This window comes from Diabrotica virgifera, chromosome 6 (assembly GCF_917563875.1).
Source record: "Diabrotica virgifera virgifera chromosome 6, PGI_DIABVI_V3a".
Classification (NCBI taxonomy): Eukaryota; Metazoa; Arthropoda; class Insecta; order Coleoptera; family Chrysomelidae; genus Diabrotica; species Diabrotica virgifera.
Genome location: NC_065448.1, coordinates 30,591,468 through 30,604,134, shown reverse-complemented (window position 1 = coordinate 30,604,134; position 12,667 = coordinate 30,591,468). Strand labels below are relative to the sequence as shown.

Here is a 12,667-nt window from a genome sequence, read left to right as displayed (position 1 = left end):
AATTAATGATGACATTTTCAAGTAGAATGACATTCTAGTAATGTTTACATATCCATACCAGTGTGAATTTTACTACACGTAATTTGCCGTGTAAAGACAGAAAAGGTAGGGATACACGTAAAATATTTGCGAATTATGTACCCATAGCCTTAAGATGCCTTCTCTATTACTGATGGTTGGCTATAACTACAGCAAATTGCTCTCTATCTTGAGCGGTTCTTAGTCCATGTCTGTCCAGTCGCTTACGTTCTTTAGCCAGGAGCATTTTCTTCTTCTTGGACCTCTTCTTCCTTCCACTTTTCCTTCCTTTATAAGTCGTAAAAAGTTGTATCTTTCTCCTCTGTAAATACGTCCTAGATAACTCGTTTTTCTGTTTTTTACAATATTTAGGAGTTCTCTCTCAGTCCCCATTCTTCTCAGCACCTCGTTTTTGGTCACGTACTCTGTTCAAGAGATCTTCAGTAATCCTTCGAAAAAACCACATCTCAAAGGCTATAAACTCCACATTCTCGTAAAAAAAAAGAATGTGTGTGTACTTTGTACGCACGTAAGAAGTTATACTTCTATTATATGATTATAAACGAAATTAATATACTTTTTATTTATATTTTATTTAAATATTAAACTAATTTATACTCACTACTTCTCAAACATTTTTATTAAAACAGTGCCAAAAATTAAAATAATAAAAAAATAAAACACACACAAGTACATTAAAAATGCCACAAATGATTTCTGAACATTAATTGTCGGAAATTTTTTTAACTAAATACGTATTTTCTGAAAATAAAATTATATAATAAATATACTTACAATCATAAAATGTATAAAAAAAAATAAAAAAAATAAAAGTTTCTATTGGGATTCGAACCAACTTACCAAGCGGCTGGTATTTGCGTTGTATTCGGATTCACTCGCATTAAAACTTCGCCATAGAGACAGCTTGTCATTATGTGCGAAGATCGTCTAACTAAACAGATTAACCTTTTGACATTTTTAACTTATGTAAATCAAATTATTTTGATTTTGAATTGAAATGATTTAGAATTGAAAAAATACAACAAAACATAGAGTAAGAAAACAATATATTAGGTGAATATTATTTAAATAAAAGTATTACATACTACTTATGTATTTTGGTAGGTTCAAGGTAGGTATCGGAGCCCGTATAACGACTAATAAATTTCGCAATCACTTGCGTCGTGCAAAGTGGCTATGTTCAAATATCATAACAAAATTTGATAAACTATTTATAAAACACTTACCAGTGAAAGATTCTTTAGCTTTGAATAAGCGAGATCTGCGGCACTCATACTAGTCACAGTTTGATGAGCTTTCACATTGGCATGCAACAATCATCTCTTCTATGTAAATAAGTCCAAAAATATAATATGAAAACTATTTAAAAAGGCATTATAACCATTAACTAACTTTTTGTTTGTTGTTTCTCTTCCTACAAATTTTAAAACGCAACAAGCATACATTATAACCAAACCACAGTCCCACGGCTGTGCCACAGCTGCCATATTGGATAATTTTTGTCATGTCATTTGAACATCCAATCAGAACAAAGTTATAATGCGCATGCGCCCGGTCGCTAGGTTTTCCCATATAAAATTTCACCGTCATTACGCCCGTAAAGAAGTATAACTTCAAAAATGAAAAAATTAAGAGCGACACATGTTTTTGCAACAACCATTTCATTTTAAAAAATATTTAACAATAATTGTTCGATTCGTAGTGTGTCCCTCACAACCAGGGTTGCAGAAAAACATGTTTTTTTAATTTTAAACAAAACAAACGTTTTTTTTTGTTTGAAACGTTTTTTTTTGTTTTAAACCTGTTTTTTTTTGTTTTTAAATTGCATGTTTTAAACAAATAAAACTTGTTTAAAACACATGTTTTTTGTTTTAAACTTTTGTTTTTGCTTTAAAAATGTTTTTGTTTTTAAATTTTATATTTTAAACAAATAAAACTTAGAAGAAAACATTGTTTAAATCATATTTTCCTAAACATAATATTAATTGAAAGTGTTTGATCTATTATTATTATTCTACTAAATAATAGATAAGAAAACCAATTGCAAAATTAGGAGCTATTGCCTGGGGAACCCCAGACTATTTACTATTTATAAATCCGCATTACAAGTTGGCTATTGCAATAACGTCTATTGTCAGTTATTTTGTGCTGTTTCTGGTGGTGCTTAGTGTTTTTTTTAAACATGCAAATGATTTGGTGACCCCAGCTCATTTTTTGGCAAATTTGCTTGATCATCGCTTTATTGAAAATAAACTTATCATCCATCCATTATAAATTATCATCCAGAAGCATTTTAGATTATTATTATTACCAGGCAAAGTGTGTACCCTTTACTCCATATGTTTTCTAAACACCTATATTGAGAATGTAAAACCATTGGCATGGTGGCGTTCTAAGAAAAATATAAATAGGTATACTACAGCATTGAAACTTGCTCAACAGCTTCACACAGCTGTTGCATCGTCAGCCAACATAGAAGACTCTTCTGATCATAAGGTTTACCATTCCAAACTACGTAATCGGCTAGGCAATGTCAAAGCTGCTAAGTTGGTTTCAATTTTTAAAGAGCTTAATTCCATCAGTGATGACGTGAATGATTTAAATTACAAGATTACTATGAGTCTGAAACAGTTTTGAGAAATTGATTAACTCTTCTTTGCAAAATATTTTCAGTTTTCCAATTTTTTTTTGTGTTCAGATTATTAATAAATAAATAATATATATGTTAAAAAGTTTATATAATGAATTTGAGAATTTTTTTGATGTTATATTAGTAAAGAAAATGAAAAAAAAGCACTTGTTTAATTTAAGTGTTTTAAACAAAAACTGTTTTAAACATAAGCAAACGTTTAAAACACGTTTAAAACAGTTGATTAAAACAAAATGTTTATAATAAAACAACCCTGCTCACAACTAGTGTGTGACATTGAATTTAACGAGTAATTTATATTTACAAAGGAATTTATTTGATTGATTTTTATTTTGTGGTTAATAAATTTCAATATAATTGAGAAAATATATAAATAAACTAAATAATTTTCATAATAATTATGAAACAAGGTAATCGACTGACAAAATTAACACAATTTACCTTAGGCGAGCAGTTTACAAGCAACCAATCATTTTTTTTGCATTTCTAATGCACCAAAACTTTTTTATCCGATTCTACAGGGTGTTTGGTAAAGAATGGGCCATAGCTTAACTTTGGATTCCTGAGGTTAAAATAGGTCGATTTAAGCTAACTTACCTTAGTAACTTAGATTCCGAAACAGCTTTACATCTGTCAAGACTTAGCGTGGAGCAGACTTAGAGACGGACCACGTTCCACTGGTGGGAGTATTTCGCGTCAAACTCAAAATAGTACAGAAAAATAAATCACAATCATACGAACTACGTACGCTAAAAGACCCTAACACGAAAATGAGGGTCCAAGCCACGTTAAACGAGCAAGTGACTGCAATTAGAAACGAATCTAACGAAGAACAAATGGTCAAACAGATCACCGAAATAGTTTAAAATGTAAAGGATAAACACTTAAAGGCAGATAAATTAACCAAGAAGAAATCATGGATGACAGATGAGATCTAGAAACTAATGGACGAAAGAAGAAATGCCAAAAATTACCCTGACACATATAAAATAATCAATATATCAATAAGAAGGAAAATTACAGAAGCGAAGATGCCAAGAAATTGAGACTCTACAGTCAAAGTACGATAGTCACAATGCACATAGAAAAGTTAAAGAACTCACAGGTGGACTAAGAAGGATACAGTGAGGAAATTTAACTGATTCTGACGGAAACATCATCTTAGACAAACAGAGTAAAATTAGAACGTGGAAAGAATATCTAGAAAAACTATTTGAAGACCAAAGAGATAACACCTTTGAGTTAGAAGAGGAGGTAAATGATGGACCAAGAATATCTGGTCTGTGGTTTATTCTGCCATAACACAGCTAAAGGATGGCAAATCAGCAGGTCCCGATAATATACAAGCAGAACTACTTAAACTGATGGACAACGAATCAATAGCAATAATCACAAAGATATTTAACAACATACATATACAACTCTGGAGAAATACCAACAGAATGGCTGAAGTCTGAGTTTATTACACTTCCAAAAAAACCAGGAGGCAAAAAATGCGAAGAATACCGTACGATAAGCCTGATGAGTCATCTCCTAAAATTGTTCCTAAAGGTAAATAATCCATACGAGAATTTACAAGCTATGTGAAAGTCAAATTTCGCCCAACCAGTTCGGGTTCATAAATGCTGTACGAGAGAGGCTTTGTTTTCGATACAAGTCTTATTACAGAGATGCAGAGACGTCAATTGCGACGTATACGCATGTCTGGTTGATTACGAGAAGGCGTTTGATCGAGTACAACACGCCAAGATGATGCAAATACTAAAAGAAGCAGGAATTAACAACTAAGATCTGAAAATAATTAGAAACCTTTACTGGAATCGAGACTGCAAACCTCAGAGTTGACGGTGAACACAACGAATATGTGAAAATCACGCGTGGAGTGAGGCAGGGCTGCATTTTGTCCCCACTAATTTTCAATCTTTACTCTGAAAGAATATTTATCGAAGCTTTGCACGAAACTGAAAAAGGTATTCTACTAAACGGGTACCGGCTAAATAACATCAGGTATGCAAATGACACCATAGTATTTGCGGACAACCTAGAAGATCTACAAGTCCTCATGAACAAAATCACGTATTATAGTCAACAATATGGACTCAATATAAACGTAAAGAAAACAAAGCTTATGATCGTCAGCAAGAAAAAGATAACAGAAGGTCAACTCTATATCCACCAAACCCCTGTAGAAAGAGTGAGGCACCACAACTACCTCGGCACCATAATAAATGAAGAATGGACCAACAACCAAGAGATAAGAGCGCGCATCGGAAAAGCTAGATCAATCTTCAACCGTATGGGCGCGTTTTTCAAGAGCCACAACCTTTCTCTTGGTGTAAAAGTAAGAATGTTGAGATGTTACGTCTTCTCTGTCCTTTTTTATGGTGTTGAATCATGGACCTTGAACGAGGATATGTGCCAAAAGTTGGAAGCATTTGAGATGTGGCTATATCGGAGAATTCTTAAAATCCCATGGACTGATCGGGTCACAAATGAGGAGGTCCTTAGAAGAATGGAGAAGAACCGAGAGGTACTGACCATCATCAAATCTCGAAAGTTGGAATACTTTGGACACATTATGCGAAATGAATCCAGATATGCCCCCCTACAAGCCATCCTGCAAGGAAAAATAATTGGAAAGCGAGGTCCAGGAAGAAGAAGAACATCCTGGTTAAAGAACCTCAGAACCTGGTTCAACACAACATCTGTGCAGCTTTTCCGCGTTGCTGTAGATAAGGTGAAGATTGCCATGATGATCGCCAACATTCGTCACGGATAGGCACATCAAGAAGAAGAAGACCTTAGTAGGAAAGTTAATAATAACAGAAATACAGGGTGTCAAAGTTAAAATTTTATTTATTTTTGAATATTTCCTGACAGGCATGAGATAACAACACGAAATTTGGTTAAGTGGTGGTTTTCTAGGACGATAAATCTAAATTCCCCACCACAAATTATATATTACCCAGAGGGCGCCACATACGTTCAATTTTTTTTTATCCCCCAATCTACATAATTTTGAGATCAAAACTTTTATTCCTCTATTATTTTTACTTAAAAAAGGTATACTACATTTATCTCGCTGAACTCAACCGTTCTCGAGATAAACGTATTTTAAATCTACTACGCAAAATTCAATTTTTTGAATTTCACTGTAGTTACTAAAAACCATTTGACATATCCTTGTCATACTTGGCAGCAAGTGTAAGTGCTGTACACTCTACTAACTTGTATTAAACAAACGTTTCTGACTACTACCAGAGACGTACGACGGGGGAAAGTGAATGACTGCCCCTTCCCAAATTCTACGCCACTGGCAGAATGACTATTTTACTTCAAATATACAAATATTCTTTAAATATTTTTTACTTCAAATATGTAGAACGCTAATGACTTTATTGTTACGAATGAAGAGTATATTATTTTCATAGAAAGTATTGGAGAATCTGAAAAATATGCTAAACAACTATCAGTTACCTCAGTGGCGTATAATTTAGGGTGGGTTAACTATTCACTATCCCGTGGCGTACGCCTCTGGAAGTAGCCAGAAACGATTATATAACATAATTTAGTAGGGTGTACAGTACCTACACTTTCTGCCAAGTTTGATAAGGATATGTCAAATAGTTTTAAAGGACCGGGTACAAATAGTTCTTAACGTTTTAATTAAAGAATGAATAAATATATATTACTATAAAACTATTTGACATATCCGTGTCATACTTGGCAGAAAGTGTAGGTAATGTACACCCTACTAAATTATACGAAGGGGGAAAGGGAAGGGTCAACCATTCACTTTCCCCTGTCGTGAGCCTCTGTTCAAATTTGAACCGGAGGACACTATCTTCATAAGATGTCTTAAGTGATCATAAGAGACAGACCTTCTATGACTCTATGTGAAGAAACCTCTCTATGTGTTTATATTTATTTATTTATTAAGCTCAACAGGCCTTGAAGGCCTAGGGCTATGTGTTTATATACAATTTAAAATTATGTAAAGTATATTCCTTCACATTCCTATTCTTACCATCTGCTCGCAAATAGAAATCAACGAATTTCAACTTCAATGAGAATTGCTACTGAATGACTTTTTTAATTTACACTTAAAAGTGAAAAATAATTTAAGACCTACCAGGTTCTCGGTGGTGGAGGATCACACTTGGGAGCAGCATAGATGATCATAATAGCTCCAATCAACATAGCCGCCCATAGTAACCAAAAAGTGACGAAGAGGAACCAACGAAGACGTACCCAAAACGGATCGTTGGCGTACTTCATCAATTCTTCTTTGGTCATACCACCAAAAGTGGCCTTAGGCTCAACTGTAAACAAAATATGAGAACTGTTAAAAAACCTCAGAGCTATAAGTTACTGGCAAAAGTTCTTCAAGTTCCATCTTCTATTGGGACCGTGCAAGTTCGGAAAAGCGACACCTGGTTTCTACGCTCTGCACTTTTATTCGCACTTTTAATTATATTCGCCAATCATATGGTCCTGGTTACTGAATAATTGTCAAGGCCATAGTCCAAAAGAAATAAGAAGAAAAAATAAGATTTAGGTTATGTTATTAAAACGTAAACAATTGTATGTAGTAAATAAAATTAGTTATTAAAATGCAGTACTGCAAGCAAAATACAATTAATTAAATTTACCTTTATATAATAATTGCATAGCATATCAATATTGTGGAGCAATATATAATTTTTGTCCTTCAATGACAGTAGTTATGAAATGTACGTCAATTGACATGAATTATTTAAGAAAATTGCAATATTTCTCCGCTATTCGCGCACGACCGTTTCGCGTATCCCTTCCAAGTACTTGCGCACCGCGAATTGAAGGTTGTAAATCGTCATGGCTATGAGGACTCTGTTGACTGCTGGTCTAAATAGTTCTGCCCTATTGGCAAAGACATAATAGCACAATTTATTCCAAAAGAGAAATGAGAACTCCCAGATTTAAACAATAAATCTGAAAATTCTCTTGGAACAACTTTCTGGTAACATCCTTAATCTCTGCCTTTTACAATTTATAAGGCAAGGAGTCTACGAATAAAGAAGAAGAAAGCAATACGCAGTCACAGATTCGTCGTCTCCTTGCCTTATAAATTGAATAAGTGAGATCTGAAAGGGCATCACTCATTTGTTGGACATTTCGAGAAAATTGATGAAAACTGTTCCGATCAAACAAAACTTATTTAATGCAACTACAATATAGGTACGGTGACCATATGTACTTATTTAAGTAGGACAGTACTTATTTTTAAATATTGTCCTAATGTACTTTAAAACCTTTCTAAGGACACGCGAATGTACTTATTTTTTCTAAAAAATGAATATTTTTATGCTCTACTACTTTTAAACAAATTTCTTTGTATACTGTTCCAGGTATTGCAGCTTTTGTGTCTTGATGGTTTCCAATATTTCCATTCTTTTGTTGACTCTTCTCATGACTTCGTTGTTTGTTACAGGCTCGGTCCATGCTATCTTCAGGTACCTTCACCCACAGTTCAAATGCTTCCACCTTTTTAGTAGTTTTCGCGTTAATTGACCATGCTTCTATCCCGTAAAGCAGAGTCGAGAAAATATAACACCTTGCCAGACTAACTCTCAAATCTTAATTATTTCAGTTCTCTTGCACAAACTACCTTTCTCATTTTATTGAAGTTGGTTCTTGCCTTCTTTATTCGAACTTTGATTTCTTTGGAGTGATTAATTATTGTGCCAAGATAGTTGTAGTTTTCAACTTGTTCTAAAGTTTTACCTTTAATTGTCAGGCAAATTGTCAAATCATTATTTTGATATCCTCATAAATTTAGTTTTCTTGATGTTTACTGATAATCCATATTCTCCATACTCAACTATCTTGTTCATTAGCTTTTGGAGATCTTGGAGGTTGTCCGCTATTATGATAGTGTCGTCAGCATATATAATGTTGTTAATTGGTGTTCCATTTAGGTAACTTTATTCCTGCTGTTTCTCCCTCAAGAACTTTTTTCATAATTTCTTCAGAGTAAGCATTTAATAGTAGTAGTGACAATACACATCCCCTGTCGCACTCCTCTTTTAATTTCGAACTCTTCTGATGTGTGTTCGTTGATGCGTATGTGTGCCTGCTGTTTATAATATAGATTTGTTACAATTCAAAGGTCATTGTATTGTAATTGTTTTGCTTTGAGGACGTCCATTAGCTCTTTGTGGCGGACTTTATCGAAAGCCTTGTTGTAATCTATGAAACAGACGTACATATCCTCGTTCACATCCAAGCATCTCTGGATTAGTAGTGTAAATCCAAAGTGGGTTTCTTCAATATCCATATCAAGTGTTTGGTAAATGCGTTTATGAATGATCTTTAAAAACATTTTAAGTGTGTGAGAGATCAGGCTTATGGTGCTGTGGTCGTACACAAAACTTCACTGCACAAGTGAAACATTTTTACACAAAATGTGTAACCTACCTAGAAAACTAGACTACAAATTTTCATGAATTTAAACTATTCAAAAGCATAGATCTAAAGCGGGCTCCACACTTTCGGCGAAGTTACTTCGCCAAAGTTGACCGAAGTCCGAAGTACCGTCACTACACGCTCGTTCTACTTCGCGAGGAAGTGCGATACCGACAAAGAGCGGTGCGATACCGACAAAGATCCCTTTGACCAGATCGACAGAGAATGGAAGTAGAACGAAGTGAGGCAAAGTTACACAAGGTGGCCGTCTACACTCTCGTACTTGTTGAACCTCGATCGACTTCGGCGTGAGTGTGGAGCCCGCATAAGAAGTGAAATAACATGGAACGATGTTTGTTATTCTCTCGAAGCTTTTAAATTGTATATCAAGACAACCATGTTAAACGAAGATCAACTCTTTGACGAACTGGGAATTTTGAAAGACGTGGCTAGAAGTGAAAAAATTGCTGAGTGGAACAGAGAAGAAAAAAATAGTCAGGATCGATGCGATGGCTTAAAGTTTTTAAGTGTGTAGATCAATTCAAACTGAAAAACAAATATTATGCGAATTTATTTTTTGTCTTCCGTGTACTAGTGCGGCTATCGAGCGTTTATTTTCTGTAATAAATAATTATTATTGGACGTCGGAAATGTCACAAATGTCCATATCCACTCTCAAGGCAGCGATGCTGGTGTACGCAAATTTTGATGAGATTTGTATGAAATGTTTCATTTACTTCAGTCGAAGCCGGACCTTCTTAAATTAATCTTAAGTTCTGAAAAATATGAATGATGCAAAAAACCGGAAGAAGATGAGGCTATTCCAGGTCCCTCATCTAAAAACTCGTAATTACAGGCTTGTAACTTTTTTAAAGTAAATGTAATGTGTTATGTTTTATTTAGTTTAATTGATATAATTTTTTATGTTTAGCTACATAGTTTATTTATTTTTAATGCCAAAAAGTTAGATTTGTCCAATAATACATTTTGCGTTTTTAATACATTTTTGTTTTTTGTACTTTTTTTTCTTTAAAAAGATATGGTCACCGTAAATATAGGCCATTAAAATGTTACATTTTTTTGGCCATACCTTGCATTTGTTAGAGGAGTCAATTTTATTTATTTAATGTGTAGGCGGTATCAGTAGAAGCTTAAGTTCAAGTTTTTGGGGTCGGGACCCTTGTCCCCCGGCCGCCATCTTGGAAATGGGGTGCAAAGGGGTTTCGCGCTATATCTCGTAAACTACCAACCCTACAGAAAATCTAATTAAACATAAAATGTAGAAAATTACATTTTCTACAATTTTGTTTCTATTACTTTTTTATCGTCAAGTGACCAACAAAAAAGATATAAACAAAAATAAGTAAAAAATTTTTAACAAATTTCCTTTTAGAGGTTATAACTTTTTTTCAGTTCATTTTAAAATAAAATAGCAGTATATCAATTTTGTAGAGGGTTTTTCAGCGAACAATTTCCACTATAAGGTTATTTAATTATATTTATGTATATAGGTTTTACAGCGCTCCAAACTTGACCAGATGCTCGAATGCTCACAGGGATACAATAAAAAAAAAAGGTTAGGCTTACTTTTCTATCTATATAAATTTCTTATTCATACAATTTATTATTATTTTAACATTATTATGCTATTATTATTGTATTTTTGACCTTTCTCTCCACTATAAAACTTATAACCGTAAGCATATATAGAAAAGGCCCAAGAAGTTGTTTGAGGACAAATTCGCCGGTCCAGAAGAAGAATGACGCAACCGCAAAATACAGAATTCTTAAGAAAAACAAAAAAAAAAAACGATTTTTGATATCAAAATTATAAAGTATGGTCAAAATTAGCCATCCACCACACCGTGACCAGGATCTCGAGATATAAGCGTTTTTTGAGGTGTGCCGCTTGTCTATGAAGTAATATTGTCTATTGTCGCTTGTCCTATTGTATATTTTGACATAAAATTTTCCAAAAAACTTCTTCATGAATCATATTTTATTGATGTGTTGGTAAAATTATAAACTAAAAAGTTTGTCACTCAACTTTTTTAACTAAACATGAAACTAACGAAATATGGTGACAAAATGTTTAAAAATTAACAACTCCTTTTATAATGTGTTAAATATTTTGTACAAATGTCGTTGTTATCTAAATACCTCAAAGATGACACAGTAAAAGTTTCAAAAGGAAATATTTACAGCGACGAATGATACAGCGAGGTAAATTTGAAAAATCATAAAAATTAATTTTTGGCATTTTTGTATAAAATTTAACTTTTGAACATGTTCCACCAACTCTAGATAAAAATAAACTTCATATTCGAATTCAGCGACCTCGAAAACATAAAAAATAACCAACATTCGTCATTCACCTTAAATTTGATTTTCGTGGTCGGCATAACGTAATTTTAATTAAAGTATTGTTTTTATTGTATTCCTATGAGAATGGACCGTGATAGTCGTGACGTCAAAACGTCAAAAAAAGTTTTCCAAACACGTTGTGTCTAGGTACACGCTAAAATGTACGCAAATAAAAAAGTTAAACTTCATCAAGCTAGTGACTATTTAGCGTGGGCAGTGACTGTATATTTTGATACACGCTATTTTGATATGTTTACTGTTTGTTTGATAGAAAAATATTTGTTATGACGTTTAATTCTACCTAACTTTTTTATTTGCGTACACGTTAGCGTATACCTAGACACAACGTGTTTGGAAAAATTTTGACGTTTTGACGTCACACTATCACGGTGCATTAGAGAATCTGGTCAAGTTTGGAGCGCTGTAAAACCTAGATAATAAATAAAATTAAACAACTTTTTAGTGAAAAATGTTCATCGAAAAATCCTCTACAAAATCGCTATGATGGTATTTTATTGTGAAATGAACGGAAAAAAAGTTATAAATAACCTCCAAAAGGAAACTTCTTACAAAATTTTCTCTTATTTTTGTTTATAACTTTTTTGTTGGACACTTGACGATAAAAAGTAATAGATGTAAAATTGTAGAAAATTTAATTTGCTACATTTTATGTCTAACTAAATTTTCTGTAGGGTTGCTAGTTTAGGAGATACAGCGCGAAAGCCCTTTGCAGCCCCTTTTCCAATATGGCGGCCGGGGGACAAGGGTAGCGACCCCAAAAACTTGAACTGAAGCTTCTACTGAACCCCCCTACACATTAAAAAAATAAAATTGACTCCTCTAAGAAATGCACACTATGTAACATTTCAATGGATTAATATACCATAAAGATATTCAATAAATAAGTTTTGCTTGATTGGAATAGTTTTCAACAATTTTCTCTAAATGTCCAACAAATGAGTGATGCCCTTTCTGATCTCACTGGTTCAATTATAAAAGACAAAAATTAAGGATGTTACTAGAAAGTGGTTCTGAAAAAATGTTAAGATTTATCGTTAAGATCTGGGACTTCTCATTGATATGTAATAGATGTCGCTACCACTAGAGCGTCCTGTACACACAAATGTTTTTACGTTTTTACAATTCTGCTTGGTAGCTTGGTTTCGTTTC

At 33.4% G+C, this 12,667-nt stretch overlaps 1 protein-coding gene across 1 annotated transcript in view; it reads right to left on the bottom strand.

Annotated features, from left to right (window-relative positions):
* The window catches only part of LOC114330381 (uncharacterized), a 69,617-nt gene that overhangs the window by 29,097 nt on the left and 27,853 nt on the right, over nt 1-12,667 (bottom strand). Inside the window, exon 3 of the mRNA XM_028279722.2 lies at nt 6,822-7,011. Coding sequence (XP_028135523.1) covers nt 6,822-7,011 — 190 coding nt within the window. The remainder of the gene's footprint in view (nt 1-6,821; nt 7,012-12,667) is intronic.